Source organism: Podarcis muralis, chromosome 1, assembly GCF_964188315.1.
Source record: "Podarcis muralis chromosome 1, rPodMur119.hap1.1, whole genome shotgun sequence".
In the NCBI taxonomy this organism is placed as follows: domain Eukaryota; kingdom Metazoa; phylum Chordata; class Lepidosauria; order Squamata; family Lacertidae; genus Podarcis; species Podarcis muralis.
This window is the reverse complement of record NC_135655.1, coordinates 38,824,596-38,851,421: the sequence shown is the minus strand read 5'-3', so window position 1 is coordinate 38,851,421 and position 26,826 is coordinate 38,824,596. Positions and strand designations below refer to the sequence as shown.

At 40.1% G+C, this 26,826-nt stretch overlaps 1 protein-coding gene across 4 annotated transcripts in view; it reads left to right on the top strand.

Annotated features, from left to right (window-relative positions):
* The window catches only part of DPH6 (diphthamine biosynthesis 6), a 232,469-nt gene that overhangs the window by 65,000 nt on the left and 140,643 nt on the right, over window positions 1–26,826 (top strand). For all 4 annotated transcript variants that reach the window (XM_028721664.2, XM_028721671.2, XM_028721651.2 and 1 more), the window contains exons 6-8: window positions 8,369–8,430; window positions 16,223–16,317; window positions 18,700–18,787. In XM_028721664.2, the coding sequence (XP_028577497.2) occupies window positions 8,369–8,430; window positions 16,223–16,317; window positions 18,700–18,787 (245 nt within the window). The remainder of the gene's footprint in view (window positions 1–8,368; window positions 8,431–16,222; window positions 16,318–18,699; window positions 18,788–26,826) is intronic.

Here is a 26,826-nt window from a genome sequence, read left to right as displayed (position 1 = left end):
ATACAGCACAATCATAGGCATGTTTACACAGAAGTAACTTCATTGCATTCAGTAGGACTTGCTTCTAGGAAGGGTTGCATGGGATTGCAGCATCAATCTGTAACTTTGCTTGCCTTGTACACAGATCATAAGAAACTTTTATAAAGAGGGCATGTGCCCCAAAATTCTTGCAGGATAACTCTGGACTCTCCTTATTCACTTGTGTAGTCTTTTTGGTGGCATGAAAACAGATGGGATGACATGAGAAAGACATGGTAGTAATTTGCTTTTTACCACTTTCCTTCCTATACGAAGCCTTTGCTTCTGTTACATATGCATATGTTGAAAGAACTTGGGAGTCTATATATGCTTCCTGTGGCTAACCATATTGTACCCTTCTGCTTTGCCATTTGCTCTAGCAAAACCTATTTTTGTAGAAATTCAGGAGAGGGAGATCTGTGATAAACAGATGAGCTTGCACTCTAACTTTACTTCATAAGTTAACTTCATAAAGAACATTAACTCAAGCCTTGTTGATCAGTGCGCCCTGGTCTGTGCCTTGAAAGCAGTAATGAGGAAGTGAAGGGCGCAGTCTTCCAAGAATCAGACAACTTTCTTTTTACTCTGTGCCTTGAGGAAGATCAAGCTAACAGTATTTAATAATGTGACTCTGTCCTAAAGCCATTCGAGGTATGTATGAGTTTGTGAAGTTTTGTTGCAGTATGGTGTTTCAGAGGAGCAAAATAACATTGGCTGAATAAAACTGGAATCAATGATCTGTCTTATGTTTTCTGATGGGCTTTGCTTATATTTAGATTTCCAAAAGTATATGTAGACGTTTACAAGTCTTAGCTATATTTTGTCTAAACAAACATCCATAGTGTAATTGACCTGTTTCCTCCCTTTTCTCTCCCCTCCCCTTTTTGCATTAGTGAATACTGTTCTGTGTAGGTTTTCACCTTTTGGAAATGAAACGAAGCATGTGATTTAATTTCCAATGCCTCCACCTCCACACTTTAGCTCTAACTGAGCATACAGGAGGGGCCTCTACATGTGGAAAGGGCCCATGGGGCCACACTGCTACCCTCAGCCCTCGCTGAGGCCCTGCCCCAACATCCATATCTGCAGGTCTGTGGGAGACATTTCCCCTATGTGCATACACCTCTGTGGGAGCTGGAAGTCTGGTAGATTAGAGTTGCACGATCTGGATGTGGGCATCTGCAGGGGAAGGACAGAAAAGCTGCATGGCCGTGAGGGTGGCACCAGTATTACTGCCCCACAGTCCCTTTCTATGTGGGAATAGGGATTGTGTCTAAACTTGTCCTCTCTACGAGTCTCACTTGACAATGGTACGCATGCATTCAGATCTGCAAATTAGGAACCGATTGCTGTCCACCGTGATTAATCCCCTATAATAATAATAATAATAATAATAATAATAAATTTTATTTATATCCCGCCCTCCCCAGCCGAAGCCGGGCTCAGGGCGGCTAACAACAATAAAACAATACAACATTATAAATACATTCTAAAAATTAATTAAAATACAAATTGATGGCAACCATAGACTAAAGCTTTGTAGAGGTTGCCAAAGGAGGGAGTCAGGCTGCGCCCTGACCAAAGGCCTGGTGGAACAGCTCTGTCTTACAGGCCCTGCGAAAAGATGTCAAGTCCTGCAGGGCCCTTGTCTCTTGCGACAGGGCATTCCACCAGGTTGGAGCCGCAGTCGAAAAAGCTCTGGCTCTAGTTGAGGCCAGCCTAACCTCTCTGTGGCCTGGGACCTTCAAGATGTTTTTATTTGAAGACCGTAAGTTCCTCTGTGGGGCATACCAGGAGGTCATTCAGCAGACTTGCAGAATGCATGGAGTCTTCAGTACGGTGTAAGACATCTCCTAATTTATCTGTTCCTTGTAAGGACATTTGCACACGTAGCCCTTCCCCTGCAGTATGATCATATGTTCCTTCTTCCGTCAGAGATTCTTTTTTCCTGAGAAAGAGCCAAATGCAGCATCCATCCTTTCTCCTTTGCATTTAATAACAGTGTTGAAGGGCAACCATCCCACTCAGCTTTGATGTAAATACTTGTCCTTCTAAAATCTAGGTAGTCATCATTAAATGGTCTTATTCTCTTAAATGGCAAGTATTTTCAGCTTGAGTGACTTCAAGTGGCTTCTTTCCTTTTGTATCCTGGAAGGATATTCTCTGCAGTCTGAAACATCACGACTTTTTGATGCCTTCTGTCAGAGTCCCTTTCTGTCATATCAGCTTATCATCCACCCACAGAATTCTCCATGGTGTTTTCACAGCCCATCACTAGACACATTTTAAAGGACCTCTGCAGTCTTTCTGCTTTTTCCCGCTCCACCTACACAAGACCTGAATCTACTCCTACCGCAACTGATTTGTGCCCTCTATAGTTGCCAAATGAACATGGTTCTTCTCTATCTACATGAGATTCCTATTCAAAGCCATTTCAGAGCTGCCATCTCCATTATGTGCATTTTTGTGCTGTTTCTTAATAGAGGCAGGACACCTGACCTGCACCAAGTTTGCTTGCTCCAGCTAGGTTACATCTAGGTTTTGGTCAGATCTCTGAAACTGCCACCTAAGACAAAGATGCCAAATGGGCAACAACATTTTCTCTAAACTGTCCCAGCTAGATAGTGTATAACATGACAGAATTCTGTTGCAATTGCAGATCATCTCGACATCTTATGGTGATACAACAATTTTATAATTGTTTGAGTTTACGAGTGCTGCACGAGTGACTTGAGTTGTGAAACATTTGGTCCCTTCTCTTTTTTTAAAGCTAATAATAATAATAATAATAATAATAATAATAATAATTTATTATTTATACCCCGCCCATCTGGCTGAGTTTCCCCAGCCACTCTGGGCGGCTCCCAATCAAGTGTTAAAAACAGTACAGCGTTACATATTAAAAACTTCCCTGAACAGAGCTGCCTTAAGATGTCTTCTGAATGTCAGGTAGTTGTTTATCTCTTTGACATCTGATGGGAGGGTGTTCCACAGGGCAGGCGCCACTACTGAGAAGGCCCTCTGTCTGGTTCCCTGTAGCCTCACTTCTCACAATGAGGGAACCGCCAGAAGGCCCTCGGCGCTGGATCTCAGTGTCCGGGCTGAACGATGGGGGTGGAGACGCTCCTTCAGGTTATTAAAGCTTGAGAAAGAAACAAAGAAAAAACAATATGCAGAAGTCAATACCAGAGGTTCCTGCTTCTAGTAGAGGTTTCTTTACCACAACCAGATGACCTGGTTTTCATTTTTCATTTGCTGATTTGACAGGGCCATTCAGAGAACAAATTGATAGCTGTTGCCATTGATGGTCTCCGAAGCTTCATTGTCAGATCAAGATGATGTTTTTATTCATTCATTTAATAAAATTTATACACTTCTTGATTGTAAAAAAAAAAAAAAAAACACTCCTCAAAGTGGTCAACAAAAAGATAATACAATAAAATCAAGAAAAAAATCGCAACCGTACTTTAAACCATACAAAGGTTCAACTACTAAAACAGATTAATGCATTTTAGCTGTTGAATTCTCAAAGAAAGAATTTGGGAAGTCTTGGGGCCTAGTTGGGGTGACTACACAGTCAGGTTTGGGTATCCTGTCCCTTCATTAGCAGGTACTGGAAAAGGTACAGTGAAGGTTGATCTCAGTCAGCACTGAGTTCCAAAATGCAGGCACTGCCATTCAAGCACAATTGAGTTCTTTTAAATGTGGAAGGGGTATTATGTGGTACCTGTAGCAGTGTCAATTCAACTGATAGAAGTGGCTTAATGGCCACATACGGCATAAGGCGATCTCGTAGGTAAATGGGTCGCAAGTTGTTAAGGGCTTTCTATACCAATAGTAACATATTGAAGTTGGCTAGGTAGCAAATTGGCAACGAGTGCAGATCTCTGAGCATGGGTGTAATATGCTGACAAGGCCATACTCCTGTCAGCAATTGTGCTTCAACATTCTGCACTAACTGCAGCTTCCGCATCAGACGTGAGGGAAGCCCCACATAGAGTCTTGAAGTAACCAATGCATGACCTACTGTGGCAAGGCTTTCCCGGTCTAGGAATGGCTATAGCTGTCAAATACCCAGCTGATACCCAATCAGTTCTCTTCTGAACATATATATGGGATTGAAGAAAAATGTCCTATGCCAGTAGTCCTTACCCACGCTTTTTAAGATATTAGGCAGATTATTCCATCTCCAACAGGACTGCTGAAAGGCAGTGCTCACTTCTGAGGGGTGTCTGTGTGTGTGTTTTATCTGAGTGGAAAAGAGGCCATCAGTGCAAGCATTTCTGAATTTGCATGATAATCTCCCCTCTCCACCAACCTTGTGCTATTTTGGGAGCAGAGGAGTAGGGAAGGTCCTGTTGCACCAGTGGAAGTCCTTGCATGGGTTTCCACTTGTGGGACATGTTAGTTGACTCTGGACCCATGGATTTAAGTTTCATTAAAGTGTTATGCACGTGACTTGTGTGCATTCTGTTTTTTCAAATTTTTCTCTTGCCTAAATGTCTGCCTCTAAAAATGTTTCGAATTTTCTTCAGGTCCTAGAAAGTTACAAAAGTTGTCTTTTGACATGGAGGTTGGGAAGATACTCTTAAACAATAATGTTGTTAGTAGAGAAGTATACAGTTCCCATTAATTAAAAAATAGGCAGAGTAGAAATGGCTTTTTAGACTCATTATGCAACTAGTACCTTCACATACTGACTTTACAGTGAAGCTCTAGGCCATCAAAGTTGTGGAGTACAGTTCCTTTTGCTTGGCATTCTTAAGCAGCATTTTCAAGCCTCTCATGATGCTTCTCCTATCTGTGCTGGAATTCTCTCCAAGAAATAAAGCTTCGCTTGCTTTCTTGACAGTGGATAATAAATTGACTGATATAATTCAGTTGGGGAGTTGAAAAATGCACTAAAAATAATGGGGCATAACATGCTAGGGTTAACATTTATTCATAGATGATGCAATTAAATAAAATGGGCATTAACTTCAAGGTCAGTCACTAAAGTAATAAAACTGAATATTTTAATTGAATCATAATTGCTTCCCGTTGATACATGCAAGTCAAGTAAAATAGATGTCAGCTCTGCAATTATGATTCTTCCTCCTAATTAATTTCCTAATTCTGCATGGAGCTTTCTAAGGCCTGGGCCTTGTTGTGGGTTTATCCACCCATCCAGGTTGCCTCCTCTCTCCTCCCCACCCCAGCTGATCCCACAGAGGGAAAAGCGCAGTGTTATTGATTGATAAACTCTTATTCTATTATGGACTTTTATGAAGTTCTTCCTTTGCTTTATTTACAGAACGTAAGTAGTAAAATCCTGATTGCAACATCATTATTAGGAGGGAAAACATCAATAATTAGAAATTATGTGAGATTCTGACATTTGTCATCATTTATATTATGAACTCTGATGTTTCAATAACTGGATAGAATCAACAAAACTAAAACTTATGTTTTAGAAATTATCCTTTAATGGACACAGTGATTATCCAATAATGGATAATGAGTATTTTGCAGCACATTCTGCAGATAAAACAGCACAGTCTCTATGAGAGCAGAATTAACAACAGCAACAATTCCAAATTAACCTTACTGGGGGTAGGAAGCAAGGATACCTTATATAATGGCACAATCAAAAGTATCGGAAAGAGAAACAAAATTATCAAAGAGTAAAGGTAGCAGCTTTATTAGACCTACCAAAATATCATAAAATAACTAGGACTCTTCATCTGGTAAATATTAGAACATCAAGGCAGAGAAGGAAGAGAAGAACAGTTGTTGTTAGTCAAACTATCCATGTCTGCATCAGGTAAGTTTTAAGATGAGCATGGCAGGAGCCAGCACTTTCAAATGAGGTAGAACCTGCAAGCAACTCAAAGTGCCTCATTTGGATGTCTGCTAGCACCTCTCCTGCTTATCTTAAACCCCAGCTTGGTTTTGAAGGGGGGGGGGAACATTTTGTACCTTCCACAGGGCACCCATCTGATTGCCATAAGATGGTGAAATGCTGGACTAGATGGATGAACCATTGCTTTGATCTAGCAAGGCAGTTCTTTTGCGGTTCTTTTGCATATTTTTTGCATTCTTTAATTCATATCCATTGCAGTCATATAAATGGAAAACTCCAAGGGTTCACTAAAAGAGCTGTTGGAGTTGTTGCTTTTTTTCTTTATATTTTTTCTTCAGCTAAAGGTAAAACTAGATGTGATGTCAATTATAACCTTCCGCTTATATCTGAAGCAGGGCTAAGTCTCTCATTTCATCAGCACCAGGGTTTACCCTTGAATAGTGGAATTTTCCTCCATCCTTACCCTAAATCTGTTCATGCTAATGGAACAACGACACCAGACGTGACCCCAAAATGTGGCACCTGTTCCAATCATGTGGATGGGCAGAGGAGGGGACACAGAGTCTTGCTTGCTACTTCTTCATTGGCTCCAGTGCTTGGCCCCACTATTATGTGATGAAGAGAGTGTTTTAGAAGCATTTTTTTAAAAAAAAATCCTGACATATGCATGGAAGCTTCCCATGTGAATAAGAGTCCTGCCGTGAGGAAGCTCCACCTATAGATCAGGTTCTCAGAACTACCCTTTTCACCATGTAGAAGGCACAGGGAATGAATACGTGGGTGTGACAAAGAGGCTGGGGCAGCGAGTATGGTGTTGCTCTTCTCCATTTATATAATGCAGTTAACATGCATGGGTTTTTTTGTTATGTAAAATTGCTATTTGCTTTTCATGGGTAGCCCATCTTGGCACCCCTTGTAAACCAAATAGCTGGTTCGGAAATACTATGTTTGTCATGGGAGGTGGGGAGAAAGACAATTAAACTCTTCATCCCCTTGGTCCTGAGGCTGCACAGGCTTCCCTGCTGCTACTCTTTACATAGTAATGTATAATTGCAGTTTTTCCATGCAATTAGCATCACATTTTTTTTCCATCCTAAGAAAAGTCTCAGGAAAGGGTGGAATTTTCTGAAAACTGTGTTGAGCATGGATTCCCCTTCCCAATTCTCTTCTTGATCCTTGATGAGAAGTGAGATGTCCTTTCCCCCTTCTGCTTAAAAAGTGAGCCATTACTGCAGGTTACATGCGTATTTTATGCATTAATATATTGTATTATATGCATATTACACTCATACGTATGCAGGTTTCCTAAAGTAACCAGCTAATGAACAGGTATATACAACAATGCATATAACTATAGAAATTGCTTATGAACTTATGCTGCAGAAACAAAGTACAGCATGAATTTGATCCTTTTCTATCTATTTTATGTATAATATACATATTTCTTTAGGTGTGCTTTTGCATATAATTAGTAAAGGTAAAGGTACCCCTGCCCGTACGGGCCAGTCTTGACAGACTCTCGGGTTGTGCGCCCATCTCACTCAAGAGGCCGGGGGCCAGCGCTGTCCGGAGACACTTCCGGGTCACGTGGCCGTGACAAAGCTGCATCTGGCGAGCCAGCGCAGCACACGGAAACGCTGTTTACCTTCCCGCCAGTAAGCGGTCCCTGTTTATCTACTTGCACCTGGAGGTGCTTTCGAACTGCTAGGTTGGCAGGCGCTGGGACCGAGCAACGGGAGCGCACCCCGCCGCGGGGATTCGAACCGCCGACCTTTTGATCGGCAAGCCCTAGGCGCTGAGGCTTTTACCCACAGCGCCACCCGCGTCCCTGCATATAATTAGTTGGCCTTTTAATAAATAACGTATGTGCAGCTCAAACATAAGAGGGAACCCTGTGTAAGAAGTAGTCCATTGTGAGCAAAGTTTGATCAGGTCAGAACTGCTACATTCTATGTATAACTCTCTCTAAAACTGATTGCTCCTCCATACCTAGTTCTAGAAAACTGTGAGTTTCGAAGGAACCCCTATTGAACTTTAGTTATAGCAGACCATAGCAGGCTTAGGCCAGCTTCATATTTTTAAAAGGTCTACAAATTCTGATACTTACCATAACAGAACATGGAAGAGTCCTGTAGACTAACATCTTGAATGCAGTTTAGGGGTTATCAAATCTCCTGGACTATTTTCATTATCATAATGGGTACACCCCGTTTTTCCTTTTTATGTGCTGAAATTTCTCTGAATGGAAAGCACTCAGTAAAACAATGTGTTTTCCAGTTGTTGTGCAGGGCAAAGGAAATGAACTTATTTTTCCCCAAGGATGGAAAACAGTTCAAAGGGAATAAGAGAGTGAGTTGTGGCTAAGAACATCTATGTTTGCCTCAACATTATTTTTGATATACAGGAACTGTTTGCCAAAGGAGAAGGTTTCTTAAAAAAAGAAAAAGTAATCTCTGACGCCCAAGCAGTACTTTGTTCTCTAAAATATATTTTAACATCTCTTGGCAGGTTTAGATCCAGATAAACATCTAGGAAAAACATTGGATGAAATGGAACCTTATCTTTTGGAAGTAAGTATTATCTAAAATATACTTGAAACATTCTGTGCCTCACAAAATAATAATAATAAAAAAATTACATGTGGAGGAAACTGAACAACACTTCTTAAAGCACGCACTTTCAGAAACAAAACATTAGACCAACATTTGCCATACTGAAAAAAAATAAGTTCTCTTAAATAGGATACATGTAATAGTGTTCAAATTGATGACTGCTTTATTTTTTAGAAAAGTTGTCTAGAAAATTATTACTACTACTACTACTACTACTACTACTACTACAATTTATTACCCATCATTCACCCTAAGGTCCCAGGGCAGATTAAAACAAAATACAATATTAGTATTAAAACACAACATAAAAACAGTTTAAACAAGTTAAAATTACAGACATAAGTTGGGTCCTAAAAATATAAGCCTCGCGTGTCAAAAGCCAGGATAAAGATGTGTGTTTTAGCATTTGCTGGAAGCTATATAATGCAGGACTTCCACAACTTAGGAGATCTCACAAACAATACCTTCTTCTGGACCACTCCATCTGAGCTTCTGAGGGCATTATATTTTTATGTATGCTCTTTTTTCGCTATATAGATGTAAGCCCCATGTTATTTGGGAGTGGAGAAAACACTGCTTTAATGTATGACATGTGGAGTATGCAGAGTAGTTGTTGCTCATTATCTTCAAGCCTTGCAGATTCAGGTAGGTAGCTGTGATGGTCTGACGCAGTTGAAATAAATAATAAATAAATACAAATTGTCCAGTATCACTTTAGAGACCAAGTAATTTTGCTCTGGGTATAAGCTTTCATGTGCATGCACACTTCTTCAGATACCATATCTGAAGAATATCTGAAGAAGTGTGTGTATGCACATGAAAGCTTATACCCAGAACAAACTTAGTTGGTCTCTAAGGTGCTTCTGGACAATTCTTTAATTTATTTCAAACATTGCAGTGTGGATTTCCACAAAGGATATTAATCTGAAGGCAGCCCTGTTTAGGGAAGTTTTTAATGTTAAATGCTGTTTTGTTTTTAACGCTTGATTGGGAGCCACCCAGAGTGACTGGGGAAACTCAGCCAGATGGGCGGGATATAAATAATAAATTATTATTTTATTATTATCTTCTTGTTGGGAATTCTAATCAAGGAAGCAGCTCCCAATACTAAGGGGGAACGTTGAAATTATTGTGGAGAAGAATGGGGAGGTCAACAACATTTTTGAAGCAGCGGGCACATTTCAAATTTTGAAAGAGTGCTGGGGGTTTCAGTTCCAAAATAGCTGCTGCTGCGGGGAGGCATAACACAAATTTAGAGAGAGCGAGAGACGACGTTACGCTCACCATGGGAAATCAACTCCATCCTTCTGGTCCTGATGGTGGAGATCATGCAGTATTGATTGTACACACAGACTGATACTATTGCTGCCTAAGCACAACAGGAAGCACTCTTCAGCACCAGGAAAGAAATACAAGTTGGCCACACCACACCCACTTTCATCTCTCAGAAATAACTTTGAAAGTACATGCACATTTTGCCTCATAAGTTTCTTTCTGGGAGGCTGGAGATGTACTTTTCCCCTCGTGAAAGTGCAAGAGTCTGGAGCACCTGCCCAGGGCCACCACTGAAAGCCTTTGCAGGTCCCAATGGCAGTTCCATAGTGGTGAAGACAGGCTACATGTCTGAGTGAAATTCAGGTCCAATACAGACTTACAGATTACATGCAGTTCACATCCACAGCTCTGGCCCTATCTGCACTATATATTTCAAGCAGCGTCATGCCACTTTAAACAATCATGGTATCCCTCAAAGAATCCTGGGAGCTGTAGTTTTCTAAGGGCGCTGAGAGCGGTTGGGAGACTCCTATGCCCCTCTCAGAGCTACAGTTCACAGAGTGCCCTGAGGACATGGATTTGCTGTTGTACCAGTCCCATAATTGTAGTAGCTCTGTGGGGAGAATAAGGGTTTCCTAGCAATTGTCAGCAGCCTTAATAAGCTACAGCCGCAGTTTGAACTTTCCTGTGGTAAAAGTCAGCATGTTCTATGTTAATAACCTCAACCTCTTCTTTAGTGATTATGAAATAAATTAGCTGTGCAGTTTTATCGCCTTGTGGTACAAGTGGCTGTGTTACAACACCCCAGAAAATGTTGTTTGACTTTGTCTATATGAAATGGTAAGCTGAGATCTGGGTGAGCTTTTAAAGTTGTATATTCTGGTACCAACTGAAGGTAGTGGATTCCTGCATTACAGGGGTTGGACTACATAAACCTCAGGCTCTTTCCAACTCTATAATTCTATGATTCTGTGACTTTATTCCCAGCATACATACCCCAGTTACATTGCTTTTCATAGGTTTTATCATGGCTGAACAATGACAAACAATAACCAGCATTTTCTCCTAGATTTGGTTTCCTTGGCAATGCTGAAGTCGCTTCATAGGGTTGTGTGGAGGAAGGTTGCTCAGTAAATACTCTTTTCTTGTTGGTAGGGGGTTTGTATTCTGCTATAAATGTCACTGTACATAAATATTTTACTAGATATTTAGCTCACTTTATAACTTAGTGAAACTGTAGCATAAACACCAGCTGCAGAGAAAGTTGAGGCTATGGTTCTAAAAATATTTCCTTTGAATGCTGTCAGGGGTGGTTGTGTATGAGAGAGAGATTGAGATGGAGGGGCGGGGAGAAAGGTCGATGGGGATTGGAAGCTGGAGAGATCAGAAGGAAATGGGCCAATTATATTTGCTGTTTTGTCAATTCCCAGCTTTTAGGCATGCTGCTGTTGTCCTGAAGCCCGTTCTCCATTTTAATAAAGAAAATGAAGTGAAGTGTAAAAATCCATATTCAGTTACTGAGATATTTTTTTGCCAGCTTAATCCCAGAGAATCTGAGTGGGTAAAAATACATTTAAAGCACACAAGAGCCTTCTTTGGGTGTTTGCCTGGATATGCAAGGGCTAAAGGTATGTAAAGGGGCAGCAGCATACATGCAATTCCTGACCCTCCATTTGTGGGCTTCTCAGATTTTTACACCTTGGACACAAAGGCCTGAAATGGGCTTCCACCATCATTTGAACTTCTCGTTGCACAGAGGCTTGTAAGTGTTCATTCAAATGCATGTAGTAGTCCCCTTCAGACCACCGTGCTCAACATACAAAGGCCCGAGAGGAGCCTGCACATGTTGTGCTGTAAAATGGGGTGTCAACTCCAATTTTGGCCCACATGTTCAGGGGAAAATGCACACTTTCCTGATCAAGAACTAGAAGGTGGTGTTCATGCCTTCGTAATCACAAATCTGGATTATTTAATGTACTCTTTTTGCGCGGGGGTATTACCTTTGATTTTCTTTGGAAGCCTCAGCTGGTGGGGAGCCCACTGCCTGGCAGAAGTAGCTAGAAAGATATTACAACATCTCCATGGACTCCTTGAGTTCTTAACAAACAATACTTTGCTCCCTTTGACCCCCGGTGCTAGAAATAGGGCCAACTGGTGAGATAGGAAGCAGTATCCATGTGGGAGAAAACTTGTAGCCAAAACCGAAGAGCAAAGCGTCAGGCAGGGCAGAGGAGCAAGCCAGAAACAAGGACGGAAGGGCACCCAAAGGATACAGGTCAAGTTGAGAGCTCAGGAAGTCCCCATAGCTCAAGCAACTAGAGCAGAATACCCACTTATGGTCTTTGCTGTCCAGAAGGATCCAATGACTAGCCTAGGTGGGTGGCGTCAGTCCAGGTCTTGTGGCTGCTGCGTAGGGATAGGCAGAATTCTCCTCTCCACCTAGGTTGGGGGTGGAAATTCAGTGACCTTCTTGGCCAAATTCTTCCTATTAGGGGAAGAGTAGTACTTACAAATTGCATTCTAAAGTGGTCTCTGGCTTGCCCCCCGGGTAAAGAGTTGCCGTAACAGGGTAACAGGGCAGTTGCTGTGGAATTGGACCTGCTGCGGGAGATTTGTATGCCCCTGAAGATGACTTGGAAACTTCGGCTAGTTCAAAATGCAGCAGCCAAATTACTGGCTGGGGTTCCATTTAGAACCCCTGTTTTAAAACTGCAGCACTGGTTTGATTGATTGATTGATTGATTGATTGATTGATTTAGAAGATTTGTAGACCACTTGGTCAAAATAAACTTCTCAAAGCTGTGTACAAATAAAGTTAAAACACAGCTGAAATCCACTGTCCACTTGAAGAAAAACACACAAAGACACCAACATAAAACAGACACATACATATAAATTGACACTATCATTACAAACAAAGATAAAATATATGAAACAATGATAAAATATATTCACATATATATGTGATGAGCCGTTTCTGGGCCAAATTCAAAGTGCTCACATTAGTGTTTAAGGCCTCAAATATTTGAAAGGTTGCCTCCTTCCCTACAGATTCTCTGTCAGGTGTTTAGAAGTGCCCTCTTGGTAGTTCTACCATCCTTGGAATTTTGGTAGTGGCAACCCAAGACAGGGCATTTGCTCTGGCATCCCCCAAGCTGTAGTATTTCCTTCGCACGTATGTGCACCTTCATTGTATAGCTTTGTACATGCTGAAGCTGTACATCTTTACCCTGTTACAGATGGGTAGCCGTGTTGGTCTGCCATAGTCAAAACAAAAAAAATTCCTTCCAGTAGCACCTTAAAGACCAACTAAGTTAGTTCTTGGTATGAGCTTTCGGGTATCTGAAGAAGTGTGCATGCACACGAAAGCTCATACCAAGAACTAACTTAGTTGGTCTTTAAGGTGCTACTGGAAGGAATTTTTTTTGTTTTGATCTTTACCCTGGTCTGTGATACCTGAGAGAGAGAGATATTTTAGGGCCTACCTTGTTCTTCTGATTACAAGTGGTTTAAACTGATTTCAATCTTGTGTTTTTACATTATTGTAACCCATCCTGGGACCTTATGGTGAAGAATGTGTAATAGGCAGTTTTGCAATGTGTATTTTTAAGAACTGCTGATTTTATTTTTGAAAAAGTTAGGCTAGCATTTTTTTAACATCAGTTTTTATCAATAATTTAAATATATATTATGTGTAAAGCACTTAGAGGTTTTGATGATTAAGCGGTATATAAATCCTATTAAATGAATAAATCTAATTAATATTAAGAGTAATAATAATATATCTTCCTACACCCTTAAAAAGCTTATGTTAATCTACTGCTGAAATAAGTTCCTTTTAAGATAACAGGTTTGTGCCCACACTTGAAGAAGCTAATAATGAAGAACCGCTCAATGATTCAGGATATGCCAACAAGGGCAGAGAGCAAACAATTGGGAAAAATCATTTGATGTTGATGTCCAGGAAGGATTTGTGGCACCAAAGAGGCAGCACTAGGACAAACAAGTTTGGAGAGCTTGTAAACAATTACGGTACTCCTTCATATCATGTTATACTTAGCTGGGATATCAACAAGGAGGATCAGCCATATATTTTGTTACTCCAAATATAGCTGCATTTTAAGAAAGTCTTTTGTAGTTGTTCGTACCTGGCAGGGTATCCATTTCAAACAGCTTTTCAGCAGTGGTTTTTGGCAGGAAGAAGAATAAGCTGTTTTGACTAACTGTTTTGTAAGTTGTCCATTCTTATTGCATCAGCATTAATTATGCTTGATGGATTTGTCCTACAAGAACCTTACAGCAGCTTCTGACAGGTAGAGCTATCTTTTATGTCAGCAGCGTGAGTTTTTGATTAAGTGAATGTTTGGTTATTTTTAGACAAAGAGATATTCTCTCATTAAAAGGAAAATGTCTGATAACGTAGGCCTGGAAAAGATAATTTGATCTTTATTTGGAAAAAAGAGAGAGGAAGATTTCAATTTACCATCCAAAATGGGTAAACAGACATAATTTAATTATCTGACAGATAACATTTTGACTTGAGGCACACCACCAAAGTAAAAGACTGAACAAGAATAAAAGCCAAAAGGGCCTTAAATATTCCAGTTTAGCCAGGCTAAAAAAATTGACCAGTCGTCCAGTAAAAGCATAAGAAGATCCCAGTACCATATCAAGGCCAGCCAGATGCCTCTGGGAATCTCAGAAGCAGGATGTGAACACAGTAACACTTGTTTCTGTATTAAAAATGTTGTATTGCTTTTTTTGTGATGCCACCTTCTACTCTGGAGAGGATTCATGCCATGTTTGTGGGATCCCGTGTGGAATGTGTTCCTATGCTTCTCTTCAATTGGTCTGAGCTTAATGCGGCACCAGTTTGTGAGAGCCAGCATGGTGTAGTGGTTAGGAGCAGTGGACTCGTAATCTGGTGAACCGGGTTCAATTCCCCACTCCTCCACATGCAGCTGCTGGGTGACCTTGGGCTAGTCACACTTCTCTGAAGTCTCTCAGCCTCTCTCACCTCACAGAGTGTTTGTTGTGAGGGAGGAAGGGAAAGGAGATTGTTAGCCGCTTTGAGACTCCGTCGAGTAGTGATAAAGCGGGATATCAAATCCAAACTCCTCCTCCTCCAGTTTTTATCAGAGTTCATACCCAGAACTTACCTTTGCTTCTGGAGTCACGCTATTGCACATGTGAAGCAATTATAAAGGAGAACGTGTTCTTGGATGTGTAAGTGTCAGCAAGCTTGAGTAAGATACACACACCCAAAATTAAGAAAGGGTGGTGACAGCTCCAGGGCAGGATTTGGCTTTCTGAAATACTTGAACTTGAACTTTACTAGTTTAAGAGCAGTCTAGATGGGTTTACATTTAAAAGCCTCCACCAGGAGAGAGGGACAAGGGAAAATAATGGACACCATCATGGTGATGCTACATAGCAACTGTTGGATGAACAGTAGATCAGAAACCATTGAGGTTCATCTGGCAAGGAACACACCCAAGATGTTTCTCAGGTCACACGGCTACTCATTTCTCTGAGCTTTTCTTAGCCTTCCTTATCCACTGTTGTTGTTGTTTATTACATTTGTATAGTGCCCTAACGAGATGGTTGGATAGTGTTTTCGAGGTTACCAGCATGAGTTTGACCAAACTGCGGGAGGTAGTGGAGGACAGAGGTACCTGGCGTGCTCTGGTCCATGGGGTCACGAAGAGTCGGACACGACTAAACGACTAAACAAACAACAACATAGTGCCCTATACCCGCAGATCTCAGGGCGGTTCACAACATAAAATTGCAATATAAAAAATACAAAAAATACAAAATAAAAACATAAACAACCCAATACCCCCCCCCCCGACACATTTAAAATGATGTCAATCAGCCCAAGGCCTGGTTAAAAAGGAATGTTTTCATGAAGCGTGTAATGAAGGCACCAGCCAAACCTCCCTGGGGAGAGCATTCCACAAACAGGGAACCACAACAGAAAAACCTGTTTTTGTGTTGCCACCCTCCAGACCTCTTGTGGAGGAGGCACACGAAGAAATGGCTCCAGAAGATGATATCAGGGTCTGAGTAGGTTCATATGAAGAGAGGCGGTCCTTGAGGTATTATGGTCCCAAGTCTTTGAGAATACCACAAGGACAAAGGGTTCTAATGACCTTTTGCCATGGGATGGGATATGAATCTTTAAAGGCTCAAAAGGCACTGTGCTGGGTTTATACCTGTTGCATCCTTCCCTAGTCCCTTTTCTATCTGCAGACCTCTCACCCCAGTTCCCTTCCTGCTGTAGCTCACAGGAGGACACCAGTGCAGCAACCCAAGCCTTACTTTGTGCCTTTGTGTATAATAGAAAAAATCAGGATGGATGCTATGGTTGCAGTATAGGCTGTGAGCACTATGTGTTCTCGCATGAGTCTGACTTGATATAAAGCAATGATTTTTCCTAATAATAACTTTCTTCCCTTCCCTTATTTTTTAGCTTTCTGAGAAATATGGAGTCCATATCTGTGGAGAAGGTGGAGAATATGAAACATTCACATTGGATTGCCCTCTGTTTAAGAAGAAAATAGTTGTGTAAGGAACTGTGCCTTCCCTTCCCTTTAAATTTTAGCACTGGGAACATATTAACTTTTAGCTTGAGGCCACTTCTGTTGGCAGCGGCAGAGCATGTCCTCTAAGTTCACAAACACTCACTTTGTTTAACACTGGCAAAGTCCTCCACTAACCTAAATCAATGCCTGACAAGACGAGGCCTTCATAGAAAGCTATAAACTTTTTAGACATTTGCACTTTCGTTTACTTGCTGATTATGGCCTGCAGTAAAACTGGTACCTACACACTGACACTTTTATCCTTTCATGAAGTGCGAATTGCCTGTAATATTTATCTTTCATTACAGCTACATTTGATAAACTGCCACATCAGTAGCCTGTGGGTTCCATTAACTCTGTTTCCCTTTTCTCTCTCTTTCCTTTTTTTTTCTTTTGCGTTTTAACATTAGCAATTTAGGATGATAATGCTAAACATTTTGCTTGAATTACTAAAGGATGTTTTTGAATGTTAATGTTTTGAATCAGTCCAATTTGCACTGAGTGGGTTATTTCTTTGCCATAAATTCTTAAAATGTATGTGTAGAGGTATGGGAAATTTCTTTATCCTTATGTAGATTTGTCAGTACAATTATGGTAAATAACTTAGCCTGCATCTATTATAGGAGATATTTTGACTGCTATTATCCCTCTTTCATCTGAGTTTACAGATTTTCTAATAAAACAGTATCGGTGTCTGCTCCACACCACTTTTAGACCAATAATCTCAGTGAAGGGGGTAATTTGATTACAATATCCAAACAACTCACTTGGGAGTACCCCAGTTGGCTACACTTGGGCAAAATGGTTTGAAGATCGTATTACTTGGAATATTTCAGGCATGAAAGCTACCCTTCCAATAAACACAGAATTGATCTGAACTGAATCTGTGCCAGCTGAAAGTGCCCTTGAGGGTACATTTATATAATAATTATGCTTCCACATGAGGATCTGCAAAACAATAAGGCCAGGCATAGGCTAACATGTTGTAAGCAGTAAGAACATATACAGGTTTCCCAGATCCTTTGTGTAACATTTATTATAGTATAGTGGCAAACAGTGTGAGATGAAATATTTCAGATCAAATTTTGATTCAACCACAAATTCCAGTGCCACACTCCCATTTTCTCCCAGATTAATATCTCCCTAAGGAAAGAGTGCTTCTATTCACCAATGGCTTTGAAGCCAACTAGATACATGATGTAACGCTTCAAAGGCATTGAACGTGCCCCTGCCATCTCAGTTGGGGTGGGTGGTTATGGCCTTCTTCATGTTGGTGCCCCAGTCATAAAAGGTTGTCTCCATGATATCTGGTGCTCACCTTCTTTTTGTGCTAAAGACCTTTATATTTTGTGGCTTTTAGAAGCAATTTTAGAATGCATTGGTTATTTCTATGTGAAATATTACCGTAAATAAAAGTGGATAGATGATAGATAGATAGATAGATAGATAGATAGATAGATAGATAGATAGGCCTGGAGGCATATGAGACTTGCCTTGCCAAAGCTAAGCAGGTCTGAGTTGGGTCAGTGCCTGGATGGGAGACAACCTGGGAATCACATGTATGCCACCTTGGACTCTGTGGTGGATAAAGGTGGGATATGAACAAAATAAAACAAAGCACTGCTTCTTTTATGATACTTGTATTTTTAAGTGATTCCAAGATATTTATTATTTTATTATAAGTAGTTTTATACCTCTGCTGAGGTAAGAATCAAGGCAATAAAACAATAATGAAATGCACCCACATTGAGAACAAAACCAGACTAGTAAGAATGACAACTTCACTGCCTCTTAAAAAGCTTTCTTTTATTTATTTCTTTTATTTTTGCTGCTTTTTGTATGAGAGGAGCAGAGTGGATAGGCGGGCCTCTCTAGCTAACACATTCCACAAATGATTATTAAATTACTCTTACAAAAAATGCTGGTATCATCAGCCATTCTGCTTCTGCATTGCTTGTTTCCCCCTGCGCTTGGCAATTCTGTCTTTAATAATGCTGTCTACTATTTTTCCGAAACATGCATTATGTTAACTGGCCTGGAATTTCCCGGATTCCCTCTGGAACCTTTTTTTAGAAACCGTTGTCATACTGGGTGTTTTCCAGTCTACAGAAACAGAGGCTGATATTAGGACAAGTTACATATGTTGTTAGAAGTTCACATCTGAGTGAAACTTTAGTCATGACACAAGGTCTGTGATCCTTGCATGCCTGTTTAATACTGCTTTGAATGTGCAGATAGGGCTATAATCATACGATCTGATTATATCTGTCCCATGGTTGACCACTAATGCTTTTAAAAAAAAGAACCTAATTGTTGAAAGGTTCAGTGTAATCTGAAATAAATGTTTATGATTCTGTTATTACAGGGATTTATCAGAAGTTGTTGTGCATTCAGCGGATGCATTTGCACCTGTGGCTTATCTTCGACTATTAAAATTGCACTTAGAAGATAAGGCAAGTACCGCATTCCAATTTTAATATACTTATATTAATAATGTTTATTTTTAAATCTGTTCTGTCTCATTACCGAGACTCAGAGCAGATAACAGTGATTTAACCACAGACACACAAAATGTCCAAATGGGATCTGGGGGGGGGGGGGGACAACAGATAAAAGGTAATACTGCTAAAGCTCCATTCCTTACCAATTGAAATCCTGGCCACCACAATACGCCCTAAAGGTAATGGTATTTCAGCATTTCAAAGTTGATGAGCCTTCAAGAGAAGACAGAGGAACATTAGTTGGACAGTTGTCTAGAATCTGTCTGTGCTCTTGCTGTTCATATTTAGTGTGTATAATTTAGGCAATACTTCTGGATTACCTTGCAGATGATGGATGGGGAACCTCAAGCTCTCCAGGTGTTGCTAGATTATAGCTGTCATCATCCCTGAGCATTGGCCATGCTGGCTGGGGCTGATGGAAGTTGCAGTCCAACAATATATGGAGGACCACAGACTCTCCACCCTTGGTCGATAGCGATAACAGAGATGCGTTAGGCCCAAACTGTTAAGTTCTAAACCCATGCTCCAAAAAGGATACAGAGACATCATGCTGATCCTGATGATCCACTGCCATCTACTTGCCTTTTTAGTTATTTGAGAAATGTATGGACCTCTTTTCAAACACACATTTTACAAAGTGGGTCACAACAAATATATATATATCAAACAAAAATCATAATACAATTTTGAAACCCAATAAAACCAACCATTTCATTACATTTCAAACAGCACAAAATGACAATACTCAGCAACACATAGCCCTTAAATGCAGCAGTGAAACAGTAGGTCTTTAAGGCGCTTTTAAAAGGTATCAGGAGATACAGCCTCTCAAAGAGTACTAACAAATTATTGATGGAAGTCTGAATCTGACAAGGATTTTCACAAAGGGATCACCCAAACACAGACACACTGAAAAAACCTGTTTGTGAATGGTCTTTTTGTACATTTTTTAAGGTGCAAGTCTCAAATACATACAACAAAGAATAAAAATTTCAACAGGGACTCTTAGCTGGCTTGAAAACTTTATGGGAGAGGGATTTAAGTCAAAAATAAACAATACCCAATTGTTAGATAATATGGTTCTCTAAAACAATATGGCCTGTTCTCTAATTTATATATTTTAATTGCTGCTATATCTACTGCCCCTGTTATACCGAATTGCTAATTTAAATGTATGCCTGTTGTGCTTTATGACTTCCCTGATTTTGTATGTAAGCTGGAATTGGTCTGTGACTGAAATTCATTCATTCAATATGGCATGTTTCAGCTTACATTAGAGAAAATACTTTTACAACAAGGCACAGGTAGTATAGGACCCATGTGAAACCTATGACAGAAAATCAGCCAAACTTTTGGCATGATTGTGGTTTTCAGGCACGTAGATCTCTGGTGGGCCTGTCCATTTGTCTCTGATTTGATAGGAGGTCTGCGAGAAAATTACTGCAGTGTTCAAGGAAAAGGTAGGCTTCCCCTGCCCTATGATTGTATTTATTAACACTCTTTGAACAATCAAACCTAAATCTAAAATTGAAAGAACTCTTAGTTTTCTTAAAAGCAGCTACATGACCATCAATAATGAAACAGTGGAAAACACTGAATAGTTTAAATCTTAATTTATGGAATTGCAGTCTTTCAGTAGCTGAAAAATTAACACATCAAACATGGAGTCTTCTGAAAACTTTTATGTAATATAGAAAATGTATATTTTCCAATTGTCATACAAACCATGTATATTCTCTTTCATCAGAAAAGCTGCAAGACTTTATTCTATATTCTATTAATACCTTTAGTCTTGAGCTGGGTGGCTCAACTTGCAAGATATACAATTTCATTGGCTGTGGAATGACATTTTGACTTGTGTTATCTTTGTGCATATTTTATACTTCAGTTAAAAAGGTAACCAAAAACATAGGTGAGCATTGCATAAAACACACTGTTTAAGTCATAACTTTTTAAAAATTGCCAGAGTATATCTTCTTCTTCTTGGTGATCTCCCGTAACTGAGTAAGATTGTCATCCGTGAATACAGTCTTAATTCTGGATCCACACGTCCTTCCACAGTGGGGACATAGTTTTCAGAGCAGGAGTTGATCACAGTGAGCGTTGCCAAACATGCCTTCCTCTTCCTGTGTTTGAGCATCTTCACAGTCCATGATACCTTTGGTAAAGGTTGTCAGTATTTATGTTACATTTTTTTAGATTTGCCTTGAGAGAGTCTTTAAACCTCTTTTGTTGACCACCAGCATTACACTTTCCATTTTTAAGTTCGGAATAGAGTAGTTGCTTTGGAAGACGATAATCAAGCATCTGCACAACATGACCAGTCCAACGAAGTCGATGTTGAAGAATCATTGCTTTGACACTTGTGATCTTTGCTTCTTCTTGTACATTGGCATTAGTTCGCCTGTCTCCCTACATGATGTGTAAAATTTTTCGGAGACACCGTTGATGGAATCTTTCAAGGAGTTGGAGATATAAACTAAAACAATGAAGGGAGGAAGCAATAGTTTTGTTAAGAACCTCAAAAGTGTCCTTTCTAACTTCTGTTCCTGTGACCAAGTTATGTTCTTCAGCAGTATTGATCTAACAGTAATGATACCTGTGAAGCATTGTGCTCCCATGCCAGAAGTGCTTTGCGAATATATACGCCTGTAAGCTAAACCAGACAATAATAATAAAAATTATGTTAACATTTGCAGGGTTGGTGTCTCCCCTCGCCGCCCCCAGCTTCTCATGGCACAAATGGGATCCACTGTAGAAAGAAAAATAACAGCAGAAATGGTATCATGCTGTCTTGTAGCCTGTTTAGAAATATTTACTGTGGCTATTTAGTTCCATGTGTTTATAATTACTATGGTATAATTGACACAAACAAAATATGAAGCGAAAAGCTTTGCACCTCAGATGCTCAGGTTGTGTATCAATTAATGTAGGATTATATAACAAGGATTCATAGTACACAGAAGCTAAATATATACTTCCCAAGATACACAGTAAGCTGCTAATACTTTCGTTGAGAGACAAATAATTTGCTTACAGACTGATCCTGTGCTCTGATACAGTCTGTTCAGGGATCTTTACTGCAAACTCAGGAGATTTCATTGGCACAGTAGAGCAGAACTTAGCTGTAGTGTCTAATAATACAACTGACCCCATTTATTGTTGGCATTAAGGGAAGCTTGCTGTTTTGGAAAGTGAATTGGAAGGAAGCCAGCAGTCTTACAGAATGAGTGGTGGCTTCAGAAGTTGAAATATTAAAAGCACAATACACTTTTACATGCATTGATGAAATTTGTATCTCAAAACCCATTTAGAGGAAGAACACTTTTCTATGAACGACTGTTAGGTTGAGAGGACACTTAACTCTTTCTATGCTTCTATTTCCCCTCTCGAAATGTCCTCCAACCATCTCCCCCCACTCTCTCCTGAGGAATATCTTCGAGTATTAAACAGCCTGCTGGAGTAACAGTGAAAGCCAAAAATAGGGCGCATTTAGGTGCAGGGAAATAGAGTCTCTACAGACCTTCCAGGGAGTTTGCCACTAGCGTTCTTCACAGGTCTTTGTGTTAAATGCTTCTTTGTGCTAAAACATTTTGGTTTGGGTTCTTTTGTACGTGATACTCAAACACCATTAATGATCACAGCCGGTTTTGTGTTTCATTTAAAAATATTGACTTTTCAAGAGTATATAGGCATATGCCATAGTAGGTCTTATCTCAGAAAGCACTGCTGTACATTCATCAAAAAGAGACATAATTCTTTATTTTTAGAATTCTGCTTCCTAGCACCATGTTCCCCATTCTCAAATGTGCCATTTTAGTACACACCTTGTTTGACGAGGATTTTTTTCCGCAGAGCAAAGCCTTAAAATATTACTGTGAGACTGAAAATTATGCCAGTCGGCTATGTGAAGTGAAACCAAATAAGCTGAATAAGAGAACACTCTCGGAGAGGGGAGAGAAAGTGGAAATATATTAATATTTCTTAGGGGCACTGACTTTATTGCTCATGGCAAACTTGATGCTAAAATGCTCCATACATCACTACAATGTGACAGGCTAGGGAAAATGAAAAACACAAAGCTTTACATAAATCAGGCAAAAAATCATATTAAAATGCATAACATTTTATATAAGAATCAAGATTTTACTTTTATCTATTCAAAAGCTCTTTCCTCCTTCTTATGTAGATGTTTAAGATTTTGTTAAAGCCCCACAGTTTCAAGCAGTTTTATAGCAAATCATTTTTCAAATTCATTGTAGACAAAGCTGTCACATTCTTAAAGAGCTAGCATTTATGGAATTGTAGTTTAGATTTTGGTATATACACTTAATGTCTTGTAGAGTTAAGGAGGAAAATAGTTTGTTTTGTGTTGTGATGGAATCATGGCAAAAGGCATTAAATCTTTCGATTAATTTATTTTCTGTCATACTATAATAAGCTACATTTTCAATAAATTGTAACTATGGAGGGGCATTTGGTTTTTCAAGAGCATAATGCATCAAATGATTTAAGGTTTTAACCCCATAGGACCAGAGAGCTGTTCATACTGGCAAGGCAAGCATTTAGTCTTGAGTAATTTCTACTTCTTATTTCTGTGTTTATCCTTCTAAAGCCCTTCAACCAGTTAACGCATTGTAACTCTTGCAAAAGTAAAACATTCATGGTCCCATTCTAAGGCACAATTAAGCATACTTAAGTAGTATCAGTGGAATTTAAGCCTGCTTAATTGTGCACCAGATCGAGAGCCATTTGAATAGCTTGACTTCTCTGTTTTGTAGTGAAACAGAAACGGTTGCCTCACAAAAGAAACACATTTCTTGAACAGGAGATTTCCGTGTGCTACTGCACATGCTACCCCAACATCCCATGATCCACACCCTCCGGCTTAGTGTGACAGTGCTTAGAATTCCATGGGATGTTTTTCTGTTCATTGAGGTAAGGTCAGAGTGGAGTATACAGTGTTGGTGCACATGGGGACATTGGGGCTGTGGTTTGCACCCTGAGGTGGGTTAATATCTTTAAAATGTTGATTCAGAGAATGTTGAACCTCCTCAAACATCAAACAATACTTTTAAGTCGGTTTGTATAGTTTTGTAGTACTGTATATCCATGTCAGCAAATCCCATTGAGTTCATTGCAGCTTGCTCCCAGATAAGTAGGCATAGGATAACAGCTGAAATTGATATATAAATGATTTCTTTTTCTAAATTGCTAAAATTAGAAGAGGATCCCAATTCCCACCAGTTCTCCCTTCACTGCATGCTGTATTGTCTTCAAGTGCTTCCTATCGTTTAGGGATCTTTTATGGGACATGTGGGATACTAAGAAGAGCCCTTCTTGATCAGACCAGAGGTTCATCTTGTCTAGTATCCTGTTCTCTCAGAAGCTTATGAGAAGCCCACAAACAGGACATGAGAGCAGTAACACTCTGCCACTGTTGTCCCATAGCAGCTGGTATTCAGATACATGAATACCAGTTCATGACTAGTACCAACTGATAGTACCAACTAGTCATGGCTTCATGACTAGTACCAACTGATGACTTTATCCTCCATGAAAAATTGTCTAAGCAGCTTTTAAAGCCATTTACGTGGGTAGCCAACATTACAGCTTCCAGTATCAAATTCCATTGTTTTTCTATGCACAATGTGAAGAAGCCCGACCTTTTTGTGTGTCCTGAATCTCCACCATTCAGTGTGAGAGGGGGATTTCTCTCTACCCACTTTCTCCACACGTACATGTTTTAAAGCTCATTAGTATTCTCTTTTGCTTTATCTCTGAACTAAAAAAGTCCCATACATTATAACCTTCCCACATAGGAGAGTTTCTTCAGCCCCCTGACTATTTTGGTTGCTTCTCTTTTTTTGCAGCTTTTTAAGCTGTGCAATTTTTGAGATGCAGCAATCAGGACTACCCAGTTTTCGAAGTGTAGTCACACCATAGGTTTACATACATGCAGTTATTGACAGTTATATTTTCCATCCCTTTCCTAATGATCCCTGCCATGGAATCACCTCTTTTTTTCCGCAGCTTCCTCATTGAGTCGACATTGAGCTCACCAAATGACCCCAAGATCTTTTCCTCATTAGTCACAACCAGCTCCAATCCTGCCAGTTTATATGTGTTAGTGAAGAATTTCTTTTGTCCCAGTGTGCTTGGTTTTACACTGACTTACATTGAATAGCATTCGCCAATTTGTCCGCAATTTATCCAGTTTGTAGAGATCTTTGTAAGCGTTTGTACATCTGCAAACCCAGCTACTACTTGTTGTTGTTGTTGTTGTTTAGTCGTGTCCGACTCTTCGTGACCCCATGGACCAGAGCACGCCAGGCACTCCTGTCTTCCACTGCCTCCCGCAGTTTGGTCAGACTCATGTTTGTAGCTTCGAAGACACTATCTAACCATCTTGTCCTCTGTCGTCCCCTTCTCCTTGTGCCCTCCATCTTTCCCAACATCAGGGTCTTTTCCAGGGAGTCTTCTCTTCTCATGAGGTGGCCAAAGTATTGGAGCCTCAGCTTTAGGATCTGTCCTTCCAGTGAGCACTCAGGGCTGATTTCCTTAAGAATGGATAGGTTTGATCTTCTTGCAGTCCATGGGACTCTCAAGAGTCTCCTCCAGCACCATAATTCAAAAGCTACTACACTGTTCACCTTTTAACTAAAGACATGCTGTAAATTATTTAGAAAGCGTTCATCCCAATACAATTTTTTTTTAGGAGACACTTTTTATAACCCTTCATTGTGGGTATTGTCTGTGTATTCCTCTCTTTGCTCCATGTTCTTTAACCAGTTACTGATCCACGAGATTATCTATCCTCTTATTCCATTTGTGCCAAGTTTATTTAGAAACCTTTCGGTAGAATTTACTGGATCATTCCTGCCCACATGCTTACTGACACTCTCACGGAACACTGAATTTTGGAGCGTAAAAGGTTAGTGAGATAGGACTTACCTTTGCCATCTTCCACAGCAAGACATTTTCTCCTTTAGATTCAAACTCGTAGTGAAGTTAATCCATGCAAAACCTGTCACGTAATAAGCAGTATACGTTAGTGTATGATAGTACCTATTTGCTATATATATACATGGCTTTTTAAAGATACCCTTCCCATTCACATAGAATGCAAGCACATCCCTGCTAATGTTTGTTACATGGGAAACAGATCAACATCCTATCTTTACTATAAGAGATCAGCTGGTGGGTCATATTCAGGCCCTGTAAACTTCCCCCACCCCGGTCTCTACCAACACCAGATTGGGAGCAAAAAGCTTGGGTGGTATTCAGCTAAACAGTTCTGCTAGCACAAGCACTCGTCGCTGTGCTATAGAACTCCCTAAATCTGTTCTGGAGGGGCGAGGGAAAATCCACAGTATATTTAGGGGGCCTGTGGGGAGAGAAGAGGGAGGGTATGTTCAGTTGTGCTTGCGCTGGCAGAACTGTTTAGTTGGATACTTCCCCATGTTCTTGGTTTCTCTTGGTGAGCTCCTTTCCTCTTGGGAAATGTGAGCTTCCATAAGTGGCTGTGACATAATTACTGAACCTTTGGGACACCTTCTCATTCCCTGATGGGGGATGCTTCCCTGTTCAGATGAGCTCTGCTACTATGTCAATTTAGAGCACTGATAGGAGTTGAGTTTCGTGAGCTACAGCCGTTGCCCTGCAAAAATCTAGTATGATGTTCCTTTTTCTCCCGTTATTTATTATGTTGGATAATCTTCAGTGCACAAAGAACTTTTTATCTCACTGGCTGTCATGGTGATGTTAGGTAGGTAAGCTATATGATGGACAATGTACCAAGGATCTATGCAGTCTCAAAAAATTTCAAAGCTGTAAAGAAAACATAAGCATAAGGATAGTGTAGGAAGATTTACAAAAGGTAGGCCTGGGCGTATGGAAGGGTAGACCAGAGTACATAGAAACCCCTGATCACTGGAATCCATTGTCATAATTCATGATAATTCTAATAGAAGTCATATTTGGGCTGACCA